This window comes from Coregonus clupeaformis, chromosome 8 (genome assembly GCF_020615455.1).
Source record: "Coregonus clupeaformis isolate EN_2021a chromosome 8, ASM2061545v1, whole genome shotgun sequence".
NCBI classification, from domain to species: Eukaryota; Metazoa; Chordata; class Actinopteri; order Salmoniformes; family Salmonidae; genus Coregonus; species Coregonus clupeaformis.
This window is the reverse complement of record NC_059199.1, coordinates 46,172,390-46,196,655: the sequence shown is the minus strand read 5'-3', so window position 1 is coordinate 46,196,655 and position 24,266 is coordinate 46,172,390. Positions and strand designations below refer to the sequence as shown.

Below are 24,266 nucleotides of genomic sequence, written 5' to 3'. Positions count from 1 at the left end.
TCAAGTTGTAGAAACATCTCAAAAATGATCAATGGAAACAGGATGCACCTGAGCTCAATTTTGAGTCTCATAGCAAAGGTCTGAATACCTATGTAAATAAGGCATTTCTGTTTTTTATTTGTACAAAATTAGCTAAAAAAAATCTACCTGTTTTCGCTTTGTCATTATGGGGTATTGTGTGTAGATTGATGAGGAATTGTTTTAATTTAATCAATTTTAGAATAAGGCTGTAACGTAACAAAATGTGGAAAAAGGGAAGGGGTCTGAATACTTTCCCAATGCACTGTATGGAGGCCATGCAGAGCCAACATGGCGGGTTAGCATTTAGCTAGGGCTGCTTCAGAGCACAGCACAACTTGCCACACGGCCCAAACCATGCAGCAACCAGGTTTCTAAAATGTAAACAGACTACAAGTGAGAGGATATTACTCTTCTTTTAAGACCCATTACTTCATTATCATTCAGTTAGAAACTGAAAATAGTTGACCTATGTGGTAGGAAAAGAACCAACTTGAATTCCTGCACAGTTTAAGTTCTGCCTAAGGGCTCCTCCCCCGACCCGCCACCTTACCGCACTCCCACATTTGACAAACATCTAGCTAGTTTTAGTAACATCCTCAAACAAAGGACAACAGCTGAAAATTGTGCAGCGAGTGACACAATCCATTAACATTGCAATTGAAACAAGAATAATTAGTAAGGGAAATAAAGCCTGAAATCTGTTTCTTCTCACTGAGACAGAAAACTTTCTAAGCTCCTTACAGCGCTCCTCAGCTTCTCTCCTTCGTTTGGTATGCACTCCTCCGTAACTCCAATGCAGCACTGAGATTCTTTCTCTTAAACATTTCCTTAAAGTGTTTCTGTTCTCCGTCAATGGTAATGCCCTTGAGGACGTGATCTCAGAAGGATTTATACTGAAATGTGGAAAATAGGATCCTTAGTATAAATGACTAAAGAGGATAGAGATATATACGTGTAGATATAGTGTAACTGGTCTTATGACAACTTAGTATGTGTTACAATAAAATAAATAAGATAAGTATTTACCAAACAATGCCTTTGGAGTTGCTCTCCTAACCAAGAAATCACCTCCTTATACCTGTGCCGTTTCCTCTTAAAGCCACTAAAAACCTTTAAAGTCCAAAAAGTAAAACATCAACCCTGTAAATTATACCGGGCCTGGCCACATTTGGTGATTACAATGTCCTTCTGCAATATCATGTCAAAATATATAGAGTAAAATAAACTAAATAAAATGTTCAATCAAAAGGAAGAGGAATCTTCAGTATTTTCAAATGATTCACTTATTTGAAGAATAAAATATCTCTTAAACTATTTTTGTCTTGATCCATGAATGGAAGTGCGAGAGTGAAGTGCATGTCTTTTTCGAGAGATCCCAGTTCAGCGTGCATGTGTATCCATTGTCCCCTGATCTGTCCTGTCCAGTCGGACCGCCTTGATGGCGGCTCCTGGTGGCCCTGAGAGAGAGAGATGATTGTCCTCTCCTCGCCACACCAAAGTTCTGAGACCGCGACACGAGAGAGAGGCCCCAAATGAAATGAAAAAGGAAAAACGAAACCTTAAAACATCCTGGCCCATGTGTCTCAGAGAAAGAGCAGGTCGGTCAAGCCCATGCCATGCAGCAGTCTTGGGTGGCGGAAAAGGGAATGTCAGTTTTTCTTTTCATCATTCGTTGATGTCATTTGCATCCTCACCCCCATCACAGAGTGGACTCGCACTCAACGTTACACGTAGTGGTGGCGGCGCCTTTCTTGGTCAGTTTCAGGACACTGGGTTTCTCCGTGCCGCTGTTGTCAGAGGCGGGCCCTGTTAAAGCTTTCTGCTCGCCCTTGGCCTCCGCATCGCCGTGGCTCGGGTAGATGACCAGGAACCAGGCGGTGAGGAAACCCAGAAAGGAGCCGCCGGATGCCACCATGGGGATGACGCGCACGCTACCCGTGGCGTCCACCGCCGCGCCCAGCGCCGATGCCACCAAGATCTGGGAGATGTACACCTGGCATGACAGAATGGCACAGTCGATGCCGAAGCCCCGCTTGGAGTTCCCCGGGCTGTGGTGGATGTACTGGGAGAGGGGGAAAGGAGGGACGAGAGAGGGAGAGAGGAGACATGGTATCAAATAGTTGCCAAGTTGTCATTGTAAAATACAAGGTGTTCTTAACTGACTGACTTGTACCTGGTTAAATAAATTATAAAACATTCTTTAGATACATTTGCATATAATGGAGCTATTATATGAACCTGTATAACCTGTTCTGGCATGTTCTGATGGAATCTGGCTTTGAAATGCTCTATTAGTCTTGGCATATTGACAAAGGTTTACGTTTCTGGATCTTTTTATGGATGGACACCGCAGCATACAGCCTGGAGATGATCATAACAGTCAGCAGATTAAACATTACCACTGTCTGTTGGCATCTTCAATCTGCCCTCTTGGATATGGGCCTGCAATAACGTCCTTCGGCAGAAGATCATACTAATGTCTAGTGTATCTAATGAGACAACAACTACATTGTGGGAACATGTGGTTAAAGAAAAGCTTGACGCCAAATGTTGTATGGATTGCTGCCAATGATTTGATGAACCTGATTTTAATTCACACTGTGTGAAAAGTGAATCTGAACATCTGTTATATAATCGATCCAGTAGGTGATGCTAGTGCACTGTATACTAACTATCCTGTTATATCAGTGTGTAACTAACTAACTAACCTGTTATATCAGTGTGTAACGAACTAACTTGTTATATCAGTGTGTAACTAACTAACCTGTTATATCAGTGTCTACTAACTATCCTGTTATATCAGTGTGTAACTAACTAACCTGTTATATCAGTGTGTACTAACTAACCTGTTATATCAGTGTGTAATGAACTTACCTGTTATATCAGTGTGTAACTAACTAACTAACTAACCTGATATCAGTGTGTAACTAACAAACATATTAAATCAATGTGTAACTAACCTGTTATATCTGTGTGTAACTAACTAACCTGTTATCAGTATGTACTAACTAACCTGTTATATCAGTGTGTAGTAACTAACTTGTTAAATCAGTGTGTAACTAACTAACCTGATATATCAGTGTGTAACAAACTAACTAACCTGATATATCAGTGTGTAACTAACTAACCTGTTATATCAGTGTGTACTAACTAACCTGTTATATCAGTGTGTACTAACTAACCTGTTATATCAGTGTGTAACTAACTAACCTGTTATCAGTGTGTAACTGACTAAGCTGTTATCAGTGTGTAACTGACTAACCTGTTATATCAGTGTGTACTAACTAACCTGTTATATCAGTGTGTAATGAACTTACCTGTTATATCAGTGTGTAACTAACTAACCTGATATCAGTGTGTAACTAACAAACCTATTAAATCAATGTGTAACTAACCTGTTATATCTGTGTGTAACTAACTAACCTGTTATCAGTATGTACTAACTAACCTGTTATATCAGTGTGTAGTAACTAACTTGTTAAATCAGTGTGTAACTAACTAACCTGATATATCAGTGTGTAACAAACTAACTAACCTGATATATCAGTGTGTAACTAACTAACCTGTTATATCAGTGTGTACTAACTAACCTGTTATATCAGTGTGTACTAACTAACCAGTTATATCAGTGTGTAACTAACTAACCTGTTATCAGTGTGTAACTGACTAAGCTGTTATCAGTGTGTAACTGACTAAGCTGTTATATCAGTGTGTAACTAACTAACTAACCTGTTATATCAGTTTGTAATAACTAACCTGATATACCAGTGTGTAACTAACTAACCTGATATATCAGTGTGTAACAAACTAACTAACCTGATATATCAGTGTGTAACTAACTAACCTGTTATATCAGTGTGTACTAACTAACCTGTTATATCAGTGTGTAATAACTAACCTGTTATATCAGTGTTTAACTAACTAACCTGTTATCAGTGTGTAACTGACTAAGCTGTTATCAGTGTGTAACTGACTAAGCTGTTATATCAGTGTTTAACTAACTAACCTGTTATCAGTGTGTAACTGACTAGCCTGTTATCAGCGTGTAACTAACTAACCTGTTATCAGTGTTTAACTAACTAACCTGTTATATCAGTGTGTAACTAACTAACTAACCTGTTCGATCAGTGTGTAACTAAATAACTAACCTGTTAGATCAGTGTGTAACTAACTAACCTGATATATCAGTGAGTAACTAACTAACCTGTTAAATCAGTGTGTAACTAACCTGTTATATCAGTGTGTACTAACTAACCTGTTATATCAGTGTGTACTAACTAACCTGTTATATCAGTGTGTAACTAACTAACCTGTTATATCAGTGTGCAACTAACCTGTTATATCAGTGTGTAACTAACTAACCTGTTATATCAGTGTGTACTAACTAACCTGTTATATCAGTGTGTAACTAACTAACCTGTTATCAGTGTGTACTAACTAACCTGTTATATCAGTGTGTACTAACTAACCTGTTATATCAGTGTGTAACTAACTAACATGTTATATCAGTGTGTAACTAACTAACCTGTTATATCAGTGTGTAACTAACTAACTAACTAACTAACTAACTAACCTGATATATCAGTGTGTAACTAATTAACCGGATATATCAGTGTGTACTAACTAATCTGTTATATCAGTGCGTACTAACTAACCTGATATATCAGTGTGTACTAACTAACTTGTTTTATCAGTGCGTACTAACTAACCTGATATATCAGTGTGTACTAACTAACCTGTATATCAGTGTGTAACTAACTAACCTGTTATATCAGTGTGTAACTAACTAACCTGATATATCAGTGAGTAACTAACTAACCTGTTAAATCAGTATGTAACTATCCTGTTATATCAGTGTGAACTAACTAACCTGTTATACCAGTGTGTAACTAACTAACCTGTTATATCAGTGTGTACTAACTAACCTGTTATATCAGTGTGTAACTAACTAATCTATTATGAGTGGGTTCTAACTAACCTGTTCTATCAGTTTGTAACTAACTAACTAACCTGATATCAGTGTGTAACTAACAAACCTGTTAAATCAATGTGTAACTAACCTGTTATATCTGTGTGTACTAACTAACCTGTTATATCAGTGTTTAACTAACTAACCTGTTAATAGTGTGTAACTGACTAAGCTGTTATATCAGTGTGTAACTAACTAACCTGTTAAATCAGTGTGTACTAACTAACCTGTTATATCAGTGTTTAACTAACTAACCTGTTATCAGTGTGTAACTGACTAGCCTGTTATCAGTGTGTAACTAACTAACCTGTTATCAGTGTTTAACTAACTAACCTGTTATATCAGTGTGTAACTAAATAACTAACCTGTTAGATCAGTGTGTAACTAACTAACCTGATATATCAGTGAGTAACTAACTAAACTGTTAAATCAGTGTGTAACTAACCTGTTATATCAGTGTGTACTAACTAACCTGTTATATCAGTTTGCAACTAACCTTTTATATCATTGTGTAACTAACTACCCTGTTAAATCAGTGTGTAACTAACCTGTTATATCAGTGTGTACTAACTAACCTGTTATATCAGTGTGTAACTAACTAACTAACTAACTAACCTGATATATCAGTGTGTAACTAATTAACCGGATATATCAGTGTGTACTAACTAATCTGTTATATCAGTGTGTAACTAACTAACCTGTTATATCAGTGTGTAACTAACTAACCTGATATATCAGTGAGTAACTAACTAACTAACCTGTTAAATCAGTATGTAACTATCCTGTTATATCAGTGTGTACTAACTAACCTGTTATATCAGTGTGTAACTAACTAACCTGATATATCAGTGAGTAACTAACTAACCTGTTATACCAGTGAGTAACTGACTAACATGTTATCAGTGTTTAACTAACTAACCTGTTATATCAGTGTTTAACTAACTAACCTGTTATATCAGTGTTTAACTAACTAACCTGTTATATCAGTGTTTAACTAACTAACCTGTTATATCAGTGTTTAACTAACTAACCTGTTATCAGTGTGTAACTAACTAACCTGTTATCAGTGTGTAACTGACTAACCTGTTATCAGTGTGTAACTGACTAACCTGTTATCAGTGTACTAACTAACCTGTTATACCAGTGTGTAACTAACTAACCTGTTATATCAGTGTATAACTAACTAACCTGTTATACCAGTGTGTAACTAACTAACCTGTTATATCAGTGTGTAACTAACTAACATGTTATATCAGTTTGTAACTAACTAACCTGTTATATCAGTGTGTAACTAACTAACCTGTTATATCAGTGTGTACTAACTAACCTGTTATATCAGTGTGTACTAACTAACCTGTTATATCAGTGTGTAACTAACTAACATGTTATATCAGTGTGTAACTAACTAACCTGTTATATCAGTGTGTAACTAACTAACTAACTAACTAACCTGATATATCAGTGTGTAACTAATTAACCGGATATATCAGTGTGTACTAACTAATCTGTTATATCAGTGCGTACTAACTAACCTGATATATCAGTGTGTACTAACTAACTAACCTGTTTTATCAGTCCGTACTAACTAACCTGATATATCAGTGTGTACTAACTAACCTGTTATATCAGTGTGTAACTAACTAACCTGTTATATCAGTGTGTAAATAACTAACCTGTAATATAAGTGTCTACTAACTATCCTGTTATATCAGTGTGTAACTAACTAACCTGTTATATCAGTGTGTACTAACTAACCTGTTATATCAGTGTGTAATGAACTAACCTGTTATATCAGTGTGTAACTAACTAACTAACTAACCTGATATCAGTGTGTAACTAACAAACCTATTAAATCAATGTGTAACTAACCTGTTATATCTGTGTGTAACTAACTAACCTGTTATCAGTATGTACTAACTAACCTGTTATATCAGTGTTTAGTAACTAACTTGTTAAATCAGTGTGTAACTAACTAACCTGATATATCAGTGTGTAACTAACTAACTAACCTGTTATATCAGTTTGTAATAACTAACCTGATATACCAGTGTGTAACTAACTAACCTGATATATCAGTGTGTAACAAACTAACTAACCTGATATATCAGTGTGTAACTAACTAACCTGTTATATCAGTGTGTACTAACTAACCTGTTATATCAGTGTGTACTAACTAACCTGTTATATCAGTGTTTAACTAACTAACCTGTTATCAGTGTGTAACTAACTAACCTGATATATCAGTGAGTAACTAACTAACCTGTTAAATCAGTATGTAACTATCCTGTTATATCAGTGTGTACTAACTAACCTGTTATATCAGTGTGAACTAACTAATCTATTATGAGTGGGTTCTAACTAACCTGTTATCAGTGTGTAACTGACTAGCCTGTTATCAGCGTGTAACTAACTATCCTGTTATATCAGTGTGTAACTAACTAACCTGTTATATCAGTGTGTACTAACTAACCTGTTATATCAGTGTGTAACTAACTAACATGTTATATCAGTGTGTAACTAACTAACCTGATATATCAGTGAGTAACTAACTAACCTGTTAAATCAGTGTGTAACTAACTAACCTGATATATCAGTGAGTAACTAACTAACCTGTTAAATCAGTATGTAACTATCCTGTTATATCAGTGTGTACTAACTAACCTGTTATATCAGTGTGTAACTAACTAATCTATTATGAGTGGGTTCTAACTAACCTGTTATCAGTGTGTAACTGACTAGCCTGTTATCAGCGTGTAACTAACTATCCTGTTATATCAGTGTGTAACTAACTAACCTGTTATATCAGTGTGTACTAACTAACCTGTTATATCAGTGTGTAACTAACTAACATGTTATATCAGTGTGTAACTAACTAACCTGATATATCAGTGAGTAACTAACTAACCTGTTAAATCAGTATGTAACTATCCTGTTATATCAGTGTGTACTAACTAACCTGTTATATCAGTGTGTAACTAACTAATCTATTATGAGTGGGTTCTAACTAACCTGTTATCAGTGTGTAACTGACTAGCCTGTTATCAGCGTGTAACTAACTATCCTGTTATATCAGTGTGTAACTAACTAACCTGTTATATCAGTGTGTACTAACTAACCTGTTATATCAGTGTGTAACTAACTAACATGTTATATCAGTGTGTAACTAACTAACCTGATATATCAGTGAGTAACTAACTAACCTGTTATATCAGTGTGTAACTAACTAACCTGTTATATCAGTGTGTACTAACTAACCTGTTATATCAGTGTGTACTAACTAACCTGTTATATCAGTGTGTAACTAACTAACATGTTATATCAGTGTGTAACTAACTAACCTGTTATATCAGTGTGTAACTAACTAACTAACTAACTAACCTGATATATCAGTGTGTAACTAATTAACCGGATATATCAGTGTGTACTAACTAATCTGTTATATCAGTGCGTACTAACTAACCTGATATATCAGTGTGTACTAACTAACTAACCTGTTTTATCAGTCCGTACTAACTAACCTGATATATCAGTGTGTACTAACTAACCTGTTATATCAGTGTGTAACTAACTAACCTGTTATATCAGTGTGTAAAATAACTAACCTGTAATATAAGTGTCTACTAACTATCCTGTTATATCAGTGTGTAACTAACTAACCTGTTATATCAGTGTGTACTAACTAACCTGTTATATCAGTGTGTAATGAACTAACCTGTTATATCAGTGTGTAACTAACTAACTAACTAACCTGATATCAGTGTGTAACTAACAAACCTATTAAATCAATGTGTAACTAACCTGTTATATCTGTGTGTAACTAACTAACCTGTTATCAGTATGTACTAACTAACCTGTTATATCAGTGTGTAGTAACTAACTTGTTAAATCAGTGTGTAACTAACTAACCTGATATATCAGTGTGTAACTAACTAACTAACCTGTTATATCAGTTTGTAATAACTAACCTGATATACCAGTGTGTAACTAACTAACCTGATATATCAGTGTGTAACAAACTAACTAACCTGATATATCAGTGTGTAACTAACTAACCTGTTATATCAGTGTGTACTAACTAACCTGTTATATCAGTGTGTACTAACTAACCTGTTATATCAGTGTTTAACTAACTAACCTGTTATCAGTGTGTAACTAACTAACCTGATATATCAGTGAGTAACTAACTAACCTGTTAAATCAGTATGTAACTATCCTGTTATATCAGTGTGTACTAACTAACCTGTTATATCAGTGTGTAACTAACTAATCTATTATGAGTGGGTTCTAACTAACCTGTTATCAGTGTGTAACTGACTAGCCTGTTATCAGCGTGTAACTAACTATCCTGTTATATCAGTGTGTAACTAACTAACCTGTTATATCAGTGTGTACTAACTAACCTGTTATATCAGTGTGTAACTAACTAACATGTTATATCAGTGTGTAACTAACTAACCTGATATATCAGTGAGTAACTAACTAACCTGTTAAATCAGTGTGTAACTAACTAACCTGATATATCAGTGAGTAACTAACTAACCTGTTAAATCAGTATGTAACTATCCTGTTATATCAGTGTGTACTAACTAACCTGTTATATCAGTGTGTAACTAACTAATCTATTATGAGTGGGTTCTAACTAACCTGTTATCAGTGTGTAACTGACTAGCCTGTTATCAGCGTGTAACTAACTATCCTGTTATATCAGTGTGTAACTAACTAACCTGTTATATCAGTGTGTACTAACTAACCTGTTATATCAGTGTGTAACTAACTAACATGTTATATCAGTGTGTAACTAACTAACCTGATATATCAGTGAGTAACTAACTAACCTGTTAAATCAGTATGTAACTATCCTGTTATATCAGTGTGTACTAACTAACCTGTTATATCAGTGTGTAACTAACTAATCTATTATGAGTAGGTTCTAACTAACCTGTTATCAGTGTGTAACTGACTAGCCTGTTATCAGCGTGTAACTAACTATCCTGTTATATCAGTGTGTAACTAACTAACCTGTTATATCAGTTTGCAACTAACCTTTTATATCATTGTGTAACTAACTACCCTGTTAAATCAGTGTGTAACTAACCTGTTATATCAGTGTGTACTAACTAACCTGTTATATCAGTGTGTAACTAACTAACTAACTAACTAACCTGATATATCAGTGTGTAACTAATTAACCGGATATATCAGTGTGTACTAACTAATCTGTTATATCAGTGCGTACTAACTAACCTGATATATCAGTGTGTACTAACTAACTAACCTGTTTTATCAGTGCGTACTAACTAACCTGATATATCAGTGTGTACTAACTAACCTGTTATATCAGTGTGTAACTAACTAACCTGTTATATCAGTGTGTAACTAACTAACCTGATATATCAGTGAGTAACTAACTAACTAACCTGTTAAATCAGTATGTAACTATCCTGTTATATCAGTGTGTCCTAACTAACCTGTTATATCAGTGTGTAACTAACTAACCTGATATATCAGTGAGTAACTAACTAACCTGTTATACCAGTGAGTAACTGACTAACATGTTATCAGTGTTTAACTAACTAACCTGTTATATCAGTGTTTAACTAACTAACCTGTTATATCAGTGTTTAACTAACTAACCTGTTATATCAGTGTTTAACTAACTAACCTGTTATATCAGTGTTTAACTAACTAACCTGTTATCAGTGTGTAACTAACTAACCTGTTATCAGTGTGTAACTGACTAACCTGTTATCAGTGTGTAACTGACTAACCTGTTATCAGTGTGTAACTGACTAACCTGTTATCAGTGTACTAACTAACCTGTTATACCAGTGTGTAACTAACTAACCTGTTATATCAGTGTATAACTAACTAACCTGTTATACCAGTGTGTAACTAACTAACCTGTTATATCAGTGTGTAACTAACTAACATGTTATATCAGTTTGTAACTAACTAACCTGTTATATCAGTGTGTAACTAACTAACCTGTTATATCAGTGTGTACTAACTAACCTGTTATATCAGTGTGTACTAACTAACCTGTTATATCAGTGTGTAACTAACTAACATGTTATATCAGTGTGTAACTAACTAACCTGTTATATCAGTGTGTAACTAACTAACTAACTAACTAACCTGATATATTAGTGTGTAACTAATTAACCGGATATATCAGTGTGTACTAACTAATCTGTTATATCAGTGCGTACTAACTAACCTGATATATCAGTGTGTACTAACTAACTAACCTGTTTTATCAGTCCGTACTAACTAACCTGATATATCAGTGTGTACTAACTAACCTGTTATATCAGTGTGTAACTAACTAACCTGTTATATCAGTGTGTAAATAACTAACCTGTAATATAAGTGTCTACTAACTATCCTGTTATATCAGTGTGTAACTAACTAACCTGTTATATCAGTGTGTACTAACTAACCTGTTATATCAGTGTGTAATGAACTAACCTGTTATATCAGTGTGTAACTAACTAACTAACTAACCTGATATCAGTGTGTAACTAACAAACCTATTAAATCAATGTGTAACTAACCTGTTATATCTGTGTGTAACTAACTAACCTGTTATCAGTATGTACTAACTAACCTGTTATATCAGTGTGTAGTAACTAACTTGTTAAATCAGTGTGTAACTAACTAACCTGATATATCAGTGTGTAACTAACTAACTAACCTGTTATATCAGTTTGTAATAACTAACCTGATATACCAGTGTGTAACTAACTAACCTGATATATCAGTGTGTAACAAACTAACTAACCTGATATATCAGTGTGTAACTAACTAACCTGTTATATCAGTGTGTACTAACTAACCTGTTATATCAGTGTGTACTAACTAACCTGTTATATCAGTGTTTAACTAACTAACCTGTTATCAGTGTGTAACTAACTAACCTGATATATCAGTGAGTAACTAACTAACCTGTTAAATCAGTATGTAACTATCCTGTTATATCAGTGTGTACTAACTAACCTGTTATATCAGTGTGTAACTAACTAATCTATTATGAGTGGGTTCTAACTAACCTGTTATCAGTGTGTAACTGACTAGCCTGTTATCAGCATGTAACTAACTATCCTGTTATATCAGTGTGTAACTAACTAACCTGTTATATCAGTGTGTACTAACTAACCTGTTATATCAGTGTGTAACTAACTAACATGTTATATCAGTGTGTAACTAACTAACCTGATATATCAGTGAGTAACTAACTAACCTGTTAAATCAGTGTGTAACTAACTAACCTGATATATCAGTGAGTAACTAACTAACCTGTTAAATCAGTATGTAACTATCCTGTTATATCAGTGTGTACTAACTAACCTGTTATATCAGTGTGTAACTAACTAATCTATTATGAGTGGGTTCTAACTAACCTGTTATCAGTGTGTAACTGACTAGCCTGTTATCAGCGTGTAACTAACTATCCTGTTATATCAGTGTGTAACTAACTAACCTGTTATATCAGTGTGTACTAACTAACCTGTTATATCAGTGTGTAACTAACTAACATGTTATATCAGTGTGTAACTAACTAACCTGATATATCAGTGAGTAACTAACTAACCTGTTAAATCAGTATGTAACTATCCTGTTATATCAGTGTGTACTAACTAACCTGTTATATCAGTGTGTAACTAACTAATCTATTATGAGTAGGTTCTAACTAACCTGTTATCAGTGTGTAACTGACTAGCCTGTTATCAGCGTGTAACTAACTATCCTGTTATATCAGTGTGTAACTAACTAACCTGTTATATCAGTGTGTACTAACTAACCTGTTATATCAGTGTGTAACTAACTAACTAACCTGTTAGATCAGTGTGTAACTAACTCACCTGATATCAGTGAGTAACTAACTAACCTGTTAAATCAGTATGTAACTATCCTGTTATATCAGTGTGTACTAACTAACCTGTTATATCAGTGTGTAACTAACTAATCTATTATGAGTGGGTTCTAACTAACCTGTTATCAGTGTGTAACTGACTAGCCTGTTATCAGCATGTAACTAACTATCCTGTTATATCAGTGTGTAACTAACTAACCTGTTATATCAGTGTGTACTAACTAACCTGTTATATCAGTGTGTAACTAACTAACATGTTATATCAGTGTGTAACTAACTAACCTGATATATCAGTGAGTAACTAACTAACCTGTTAAATCAGTGTGTAACTAACTAACCTGATATATCAGTGAGTAACTAACTAACCTGTTAAATCAGTATGTAACTATCCTGTTATATCAGTGTGTACTAACTAACCTGTTATATCAGTGTGTAACTAACTAATCTATTATGAGTGGGTTCTAACTAACCTGTTATCAGTGTGTAACTGACTAGCCTGTTATCAGCGTGTAACTAACTATCCTGTTATATCAGTGTGTAACTAACTAACCTGTTATATCAGTGTGTACTAACTAACCTGTTATATCAGTGTGTAACTAACTAACATGTTATATCAGTGTGTAACTAACTAACCTGATATATCAGTGAGTAACTAACTAACCTGTTAAATCAGTATGTAACTATCCTGTTATATCAGTGTGTACTAACTAACCTGTTATATCAGTGTGTAACTAACTAATCTATTATGAGTAGGTTCTAACTAACCTGTTATCAGTGTGTAACTGACTAGCCTGTTATCAGCGTGTAACTAACTATCCTGTTATATCAGTGTGTAACTAACTAACCTGTTATATCAGTGTGTACTAACTAACCTGTTATATCAGTGTGTAACTAACTAACTAACCTGTTAGATCAGTGTGTAACTAACTCACCTGATATATCAGTGAGTAACTAACTAACCTGTTAAATCAGTATGTAACTATCCTGTTATATCAGTGTGTACTAACTAACCTGTTATATCAGTGTGTAACTAACTAACCTGATATATCAGTGAGTAACTAACTAACCTGTTATACCAGTGAGTAACTGACTAACATGTTATCAGTGAGTAACTGACTAACATGTTATCAGTGTTTAACTAACTAACCTGTTATAGTGTTTAACTAACTAACCTGTTATATCAGTGTTTAACTAACTAACCTGTTATATCAGTGTTTAACTAACTAACCTGTTATATCAGTGTTTAACTAACTAACCTGTTATCAGTGTGTAACTGACTAACCTGTTATCAGTGTGTAACTGACTAACCTGTTATCAGTGTACTAACTAACCTGTTATATCAGTGTGTAACTAACTAACTAACCTGTTATATCAATGTGTAACTAACTAACCTGTTATACCAATGTGTAACTAACTAACCTGTTATACCAGTGTGTAACTAACTAACCTGTTATATCAGTGTATAATTAACTAACCTGTTATACCAGTGTGTAACTAACTAACCTGTTATATCAGTGTGTAACTAACTAACATGTTATATCAGTTTGTAACTAACTAACCTGTTATATCAGTGTGTAACTAACTAACCGGTTATATCAGTGTGTACTAACTAACCTGTTATATCAGTGTGTACTAACTAACCTGTTATATCAGTGTGTAACTAACTAACATGTTATATCAGTGTGTAACTAACTAACCTGTTATATCAGTGTGTAACTAACTAACCTGATATATCAGTGTGTAACTAATTAACCGGATATATCAGTGTGTACTAACTAATCTGTTATATCAGTGCGTACTAACTAACCTGATATATCAGTGTGTACTAACTAACTAACCTGTTTTATCAGTGCGTACTAACTAACCTGATATATCAGTGTGTACTAACTAACCTGATATATCAGTGAGTAACTAACTAACCTGTTAAATCAGTATGTAACTATCCTGTTATATCAGTGTGTACTAACTAACCTGTTATATCAGTGTGTAACTAACTAACCTGATATACCAGTGAGTAACTGACTAACATGTTATCAGTGAGTAACTGACTAATCTATTATGAGTGGGTTCTAACTAACCTGTTATCAGTGTGTAACTGACTAGCCTGTTATCAGCGTGTAACTAACTAACCTGTTAGTGTGTAACTAACTATCCTGTTATATCCGTGTGTAACTAACTAACCTGTTATATCAGTGTGTAACTAACTAACTAACTAACCTGTTAGATCAGTGTGTAACTAACTCACCTGATATATCAGTGAGTAACTAACTAACCTGTTAAATCAGTATGTAACTATCCTGTTATATCAGTGTGTACTAACTAACCTGTTATATCAGTGTGTAACTAACTAACCTGATATACCAGTGAGTAACTGACTAACATGTTATCAGTGAGTAACTGACTAACATGTTATCAGTGTGTACTAACTAACCTGTTATATCAGTGTTTAACTAACTAACCTGTTATATCAGTGTTTAACTAACTAACCTGTTATATCAGTGTTTAACTATCTAACCTGTTATCAGTGTGTAACTGACTAACCTGTTATCAGTGTGTAACTGACTAACCTGTTATCAGTGTGTAACTGACTAACCTGTTATCAGTGTACTAACTAACCTGTTATATCAGTGTGTAACTAACTAACCTGATATATCAGTGAGTAACTAACTAACCTGTTAAATCAGTATGTAACTATCCTGTTATATCAGTGTGTACTAACTAACCTGTTATATCAGTGTGTAACTAACTAATCTATTATGAGTGGGTTCTAACTAACCTGTTATCAGTGTGTAACTGACTAGCCTGTTATCAGCGTGTAACTAACTATCCTGTTATATCAGTGTGTAACTAACTAACCTGTTATATCAGTGTGTAACTAACTAACTAACCTGTTATATCAGTGTGTAACTAACTTACCTGTTATACCAATGTGTAACTAACTAACCTGTTATACCAGTGTGTAACTAACTAACCTGTTATATCAGTGTGTAACTAACTAACATGTTATATCAGTTTGTAACTAACTAACCTGTTATATCAGTGTGTAACTAACTAACCTGTTATATCAGTGTGTACTAACTAACCTGTTATATCAGTGTGTACTAACTAACCTGTTATATCAGTGTGTAACTAACTAACCTGTTATATCAGTGTGTAACTAACTAACCTGATATATCAGTGTGTAACTAATTAACCGGATATATCAGTGTGTACTAACTAATCTGTTATATCAGTGCGTACTAACTAACCTGATATATCAGTGTGTACTAACTAACTTACCTGTTAAATCAGTATGTAACTATCCTGTTATATCAGTGTGTACCAACTAACCTGTTATATCAGTGTGTAACTAACTAACCTGATATACCAGTGAGTAACTGACTAACATGTTATCAGTGAGTAACTGACTAATCTATTATGAGTGGGTTCTAACTAACCTGTTATCAGTGTGTAACTGACTAGCCTGTTATCAGCGTGTAACTAACTAACCTGTTATCAGTGTACTAACTAACCTGTTATATCAGTGTGTAACTAACTAACTAACCTGTTATATCAGTGTGTAACTAACTAACCTGTTATATCAGTGTGTAACTAACTAACCTGTTATATCAGTGTGTAACTAACTAACTAACCTGTTATATCAGTGTGTAACTAACTAACCTGTTATACCAGTGTGTAACTAACTAACCTGTTATACCAGTGTGTAACTAACTAACCTGTTATATCAGTGTGTAACTAACTAACCTGTTATATCAGTGTGTAACTAACTAACATGTTATATCAGTTTGTAACTAACTAACATGTTATATCAGTGTGTAACTAACTAACTAACTAACTAACTAACTAACCTGATATATCATTGTGTAACTAATTAACTGGATATATCAGTGTGTACTAACTAACCTGTTATATCAGTGCATACTAACTAACCTGTTATATCAGTGTGCAACTAACCTGTTATATCAGTGTGTAACTAACTAACCTGTTTTATCAGTGTGTACTAACTAACCTGTTATATCAGTGCGTACTAACTAACCTGTTATATCAGTGTGCAACTAACCTGTTATATCAGTGTTTAACTAACTAACCTGTTATCAGTGTGTAACTGACTAGCCTGTTATCAGCGTGTAACTAACTAACCTGTTATCAGTGTTTAACTAACTAACCTGTTATAATAGTGTGTAACTAACTAACCTGTTAGATCAGTGTGTAACTAACTAACTAACCTGTTAGATCAGTGTGTAACTAACTAACCTGATATATCAGTGAGTAACTAACTAACCTGTTATCAGTGTGTACTAACTAACCTATTATATCAGTGTGTACTAACTAACCTGTTATATCAGTGTGTAACTAACTAACATGTTATATCAGTGTGTAACTAACTAACCTGTTATATCAGTGTGTAACTAACTAACTAACTAACCTGATATATCAGTGTGTAACTAATTAACCAGATATATCAGTGTGTACTAACTAATCTGTTATATCAGTGCGTACTAACTCACCTGATATATCAGTGTGTACTAACTAACTAACCTGTTTTATCAGTGCGTACTAACTAACCTGATATATCAGTGTGTACTAACTAACCTGTTATATCAGTGTGTAACTAACTAACCTGTTATATCAGTGTGTAACTAACTAACCTGATATATCAGTGAGTAACTAACTAACCTGTTATATCAGTGTGTACTAACTAACCTGTTATATCAGTGTGTAACTAACTAACCTGTTATACCAGTGTGTAACTAACTAACCTGTTATATCAGTGTGTACTAACTAACCTGTTATATCAGTGTGTACTAACTAACCTGTTATATCAGTGTGTAACTAACTAATCTATTATGAGTGGGTTCTAACTAACCTGTTATCAGTGTGTAACTGACTAGCCTGTTATCAGCGTGTAACTAACTAACCTGTTAGTGTGTAACTAACTAACCTGTTATATCAGTGTGTAACGAACTAACCTGTTATATCAGTGTGTAACTAACTAACCTGTTATATCAGTGTCTACTAACTATCCTGTTATATCAGTGTGTAACTAACTAACCTGTTATATCAGTGTGTACTAACTAACCTGTTATATCAGTGTGTAACTAACTAACTAACCTGTTAGATCAGTGTGTAACTAACTCACCTGATATATCAGTGAGTAACTAACTAACCTGTTAAATCAGTATGTAACTATCCTGTTATATCAGTGTGTACTAACTAACCTGTTATATCAGTGTGTAACTAACTAACCTGATATATCAGTGAGTAACTAACTAACCTGTTATAACAGTGAGTAACTGACTAACATGTTATCAGTGTGTACTAACTAACCTGTTAAATATCAGTGTGTACTAACTAACCTGTTATCAGTGTGTAACTGACTAACATGTTATCAGTGTGTAACTGACTAACCTGTTATCAGTGTGTAACTAACTAACCTGTTATCAGTGTACTAACTAACCTGTTATATCAGTGTGTAACTAACTAACCTGATATCAGTGAGTAACTAACTAACCTGTTAAATCAGTATGTAACTATCCTGTTATATCAGTGTGTACTAACTAACCTGTTATATCAGTGTGTAACTAACTAACCTGTTATATCAGTGTGTATTAACTAACCTGTTATATCAGTGTGTAACTAACTAACCTGTTATACCAGTGTGTAACTAACTAACCTGTTATATCAGTGTGTAACTAACTAACCTGTTATACCAGTGTGTAACTAACTAACCTGATATATTAGTGTGTAACTAACTAACCTGATATATCAGTGAGTAACTAACTAACCTGTTATACCAGTGAGTAACTGACTAACATGTTATCAGTGAGTAACTGGCTAACATGTTATCAGTGTGTACTAACTAACCTGTTATATCAGTGTTTAACTAACTAACCTGTTATATCAGTGTTTAACTAACTAACCTGTTATCAGTGTGTAACTGACTAACCTGTTATCAGTGTGTAACTGACTAACCTGTTATCAGTGTGTAACTAACTAACCTGTTATATCAGTGTACTAACTAACCTGTTATATCAGTGTGTAACTAACTAACCTGATATCAGTGAGTAACTAACTAACCTGTTAAATCAGTATGTAACTATCCTGTTATATCAGTGTGTACTAACTAACCTGTTATATCAGTGTGTAACTAACTAACCTGTTATACCAGTGAGTAACTGACTACCATGTTATCAGTGTTTAACTAACTAACCTGTTATATCAGTGTTTAACTAACTAACCTGTTATATCAGTGTTTAACTAACTAACCTGTTATATCAGTGTTTAACTAACTAACCTGTTATATCAGTGTTTAACTAACTAACCTGTTATATCAGTGTTTAACTAACTAACCTGTTATCAGTGTGTAACTGACTAACCTGTTATCAGTGTTTAACTGACTAACCTGTTATCAGTGTACTAACTAACCTGTTATATCAGTGTGTAACTAACTAACTAACCTGTTATATCAGTGTGTAACTAACTTACCTGTTATACCAATGTGTAACTAACTAACCTGTTATACCAGTGTGTAACTAACTAACCTGTTATATCAGTGTGTAACTAACTAACATGTTATATCAGTTTGTAACTAACTAACCTGTTATATCAGTGTGTAACTAACTAACCTGTTATATCAGTGTGTAACTAACTTACCTGTTATACCAATGTGTAACTAACTAACCTGTTATACCAGTGTGTAACTAACTAACCTGTTATATCAGTGTGTAACTAACTAACATGTTATATCAGTTTGTAACTAACTAACCTGTTATATCAGTGTGTAACTAACTAACCTGTTATATCAGTGTGTACTAACTAACCTGTTATATCAGTGTGTACTAACTAACCTGTTATATCAGTGTGTAACTAACTAACCTGTTATATCAGTGTGTAACTAACTAACCTGATATATCAGTGTGTAACTAATTAACCGGATATATCAGTGTGTACTAACTAATCTGTTATATCAGTGCGTACTAACTAACCTGATATATCAGTGTGTACTAACTAACTAACCTGTTAAATCAGTATGTAACTATCCTGTTATATCAGTGTGTACCAACTAACCTGTTATATCAGTGTGTAACTAACTAACCTGATATACCAGTAAGTAACTGACTAACATGTTATCAGTGAGTAACTGACTAATCTATTATGAGTGGGTTCTAACTAACCTGTTATCAGTGTGTAACTGACTAGCCTGTTATCAGCGTGTAACTAACTAACCTGTTATCAGTGTACTAACTAACCTGTTATATCAGTGTGTAACTAACTAACTAACCTGTTATATCAGTGTGTAACTAACTAACTAACTAACCTGTTATATCAGTGTGTAACTAACTAACCTGTTATATCAGTGTGTAACTAACTAACTAACCTGTTATATCAGTGTGTAACTAACTAACCTGTTATACCAGTGTGTAACTAACTAACCTGTTATATCAGTGTGTAACTAACTAACATGTTATATCAGTTTGTAACTAACTAACATGTTATATCAGTGTGTAACTAACTAACCTGTTATATCAGTGTGTAACTAACTAACCTGATATATCAGTGAGTAACTAACTAACCTGTTATAACAGTGAGTAACTGACTAACATGTTATCAGTGTGTACTAACTAACCTGTTAAATATCAGTGTGTACTAACTAACCTGTTATCAGTGTGTAACTGACTAACATGTTATCAGTGTGTAACTGACTAACCTGTTATCAGTGTGTAACTAACTAACCTGTTATCAGTGTACTAACTAACCTGTTATATCAGTGTGTAACTAACTAACCTGATATCAGTGAGTAACTAACTAACCTGTTAAATCAGTATGTAACTATCCTGTTATATCAGTGTGTACTAACTAACCTGTTATATCAGTGTGTAACTAACTAACCTGTTATATCAGTGTGTATTAACTAACCTGTTATATCAGTGTGTAACTAACTAACCTGTTATACCAGTGTGTAACTAACTAACCTGTTATATCAGTGTGTAACTAACTAACCTGTTATACCAGTGTGTAACTAACTAACCTGATATATTAGTGTGTAACTAACTAACCTGATATATCAGTGAGTAACTAACTAACCTGTTATACCAGTGAGTAACTGACTAACATGTTATCAGTGAGTAACTGGCTAACATGTTATCAGTGTGTACTAACTAACCTGTTATATCAGTGTTTAACTAACTAACCTGTTATATCAGTGTTTAACTAACTAACCTGTTATCAGTGTGTAACTGACTAACCTGTTATCAGTGTGTAACTGACTAACCTGTTATCAGTGTGTAACTAACTAACCTGTTATATCAGTGTACTAACTAACCTGTTATATCAGTGTGTAACTAACTAACCTGATATCAGTGAGTAACTAACTAACCTGTTAAATCAGTATGTAACTATCCTGTTATATCAGTGTGTACTAACTAACCTGTTATATCAGTGTGTAACTAACTAACCTGTTATACCAGTGAGTAACTGACTACCATGTTATCAGTGTTTAACTAACTAACCTGTTATATCAGTGTTTAACTAACTAACCTGTTATATCAGTGTATAACTAACTAACCTGTTATACCAGTGTGTAACTAACTAACCTGTTATATCAGTGTGTAACTAACTAACATGTTATATCAGTTTGTAACTAACTAACCTGGTATATCAGTGTGTAACTAACTAACTAACTAACTAACTAACCTGATATATCATTGTGTAACTAATTAACTGGATATATCAGTGTGTACTAACTAACCTGTTATATCAGTGCGTACTAACTAACCTGTTATATCAGTTTGCAACTAACCTGTTATATCAGTGTGTAACTAACTAACCTGTTTTATCAGTGTGTACTAACTAACCTGTTATATCAGTGCGTACTAACTAACCTGTTATATCAGTGTGCAACTAACCTGTTATATCAGTGTGTAACTAACTAACCTGTTATATCAGTGTTTAACTAACTAACCTGTTATCAGTGTTTAACTAACTTACCTGTTATATCAGTGTGTAACTAACTAACCTGTTATATCAGTGTGTAACTAACTAACTAACCTGTTAGATCAGTGTGTAACTAACTAACTAACCTGTTAGATCAGTGTGTAACTAACTAACCTGATATATCAGTGAGTAACTAACTAACCTGTTATCAGTGTGTACTAACTAACCTGTTATATCAGTGTGTACTAACTAACCTGTTATATCAGTGTGTAACTAACTAACATGTTATATCAGTGTGTAACTAACTAACCTGTTATATCAGTGTGTAACTAACTAACTAACTAACTAACCTGTTAGATCAGTGTGTAACTAACTCACCTGATATATCAGTGAGTAACTAACTAACCTGTTAAATCAGTATGTAACTAACTAACCTGTTATAACAGTGAGTAACTGACTAACATGTTATCAGTGAGTAACTGACTAACATGTTATCAGTGTGTACTAACTAACCTGTTAAATATCAGTGTGTACTAACTAACCTGTTATCAGTGTGTAACTGACTAACATGTTATCAGTGTGTAACTGACTAACCTGTTATATCAGTGTACTAACTAACTAACCTGTTATATCAGTGTACTAACTAACCTGTTATATCAGTGTGTAACTAACTAACCTGATATATCAGTGTGTAACTAACTAACCTGTTATACCAGTGTGTAACTAACTAACCTGATATATTAGTGTGTAACTAACTAACCTGATATATCAGTGAGTAACTAACTAACCTGTTATACCAGTGAGTAACTGACTAACATGTTTTCAGTGAGTAACTGGCTAACATGTTATCAGTGTGTACTAACTAACCTGTTAAATATCAGTGTGTACTAACTAACCTGTTATATCAGTGTTTAACTAACTAACCTGTTATCAGTGTGTAACTGACTAACCTGTTATCAGTGTGTAACTAACTAACCTGTTATCAGTGTACTAACTAACATGTTATATCAGTGTGTAACTAACTAACCTGATATCAGTGAGTAACTAACTAACCTGTTAAATCAGTATGTAACTATCCTGTTATATCAGTGTGTACTAACTAACCTGTTATATCAGTGTGTAACTAACTAACCTGTTATATCAGTGTGTACTAACTAACCTGTTATATCAGTGTGTAACTAACTAACCTGTTATACCAGTGTGTAACTAACTAACCTGTTATATCAGTGTGTAACTAACTAACCTGTTATACCAGTGTGTAACTAACTAACCTGATATATTAGTGTGTAACTGACTAACCTGTTATATCAGTGTGTAACTGACTAACATGTTATATCAGTGTGTAACAAACTAACCTGTTATATCAGTGTGTAACTAACTAACCTGTTATACCTATGTGTAACTAACTAACCTGTTATACCAGTGTGAACTAACCTGTTATATCAGTGTGTAACTAACTAATCTATTATGAGTGGGTTCTAACTAACCTGTTATCAGTGTGTAACTGACTAGCCTGTTATCAGCGTGTAACTAACTAACCTGTTAGTGTGTAACTAACTAACCTGTTATATCAGTGTGTAACGAACTAACCTGTTATATCAGTGTCTACTAACTATCCTGTTATATCAGTGTGTAACTAACTAACCTGTTATATCAGTGTGTACTAACTAACCTGTTATATCAGTGTGTAACTAACTAACTAACCTGTTAGATCAGTGTGTAACTAACTCACCTGATATATCAGTGAGTAACTAACTAACCTGTTAAATCAGTATGTAACTATCCTGTTATATCAGTGTGTACTAACTAACCTGTTATATCAGTGTGTAACTAACTAACCTGATATATCAGTGTGTAACTATCTAACCTGTTATACCACTGTGTAACTAACTAACCTGATATATCAGTGTGTAACTGACTAACATGTTATCAGTGTGTACTAACTAACCTGTTATATATCAGTGTGTACTAACTAACCTGTTATATCAGTGTTTAACTAACTAACCTGTTATATCAGTGTTTAACTAACTAACCTGTTATCAGTGTGTAACTGACTAACCTGTTATCAGTGTGTAACTGACTAACCTGTTATACCAGTGTGTAACTAACTAACCTGATATATCAGTGTGTAACTGACTAACCTGTTATATCAGTGTGTAACTGACTAACATGTTATATCAGTGTGTAACAAACTAACCTGTTATATCAGTGTGTAACTAACTAACCTGTTATACCAATGTGTAACTAACTAACCTGTTATACCAGTGTGTAACTAACTAACCTGTTATATCAGTGTATAACTAACTAACCTGTTATACCAGTGTGTAACTAACTAACCTGTTATATCAGTGTGTAACTAACTAACATGTTATATCAGTTTGTAACTAACTAACCTGTTATATCAGTGTGTAACTAACTAACATGTTATATCAGTGTGTAACTAACTAACTAACTAACCTGATATATCAT

The 24,266-nt window shown here is 33.9% G+C and overlaps 1 protein-coding gene across 2 annotated transcripts in view; it reads right to left on the bottom strand.

Annotated features, from left to right (window-relative positions):
- Window positions 1-215: 215 nt before the first annotated feature.
- The window catches only part of LOC121571837 (solute carrier family 45 member 4-like), a 95,623-nt gene continuing 71,572 nt past the window's right edge, over window positions 216-24,266 (bottom strand). For both annotated transcript variants that reach the window (XM_041883549.2, XM_041883550.2), the window contains one exon: window positions 216-2,083. In XM_041883549.2, the coding sequence (XP_041739483.2) occupies window positions 1,721-2,083 (363 nt within the window). In that variant the 3' untranslated portion in view covers window positions 216-1,720. The remainder of the gene's footprint in view (window positions 2,084-24,266) is intronic.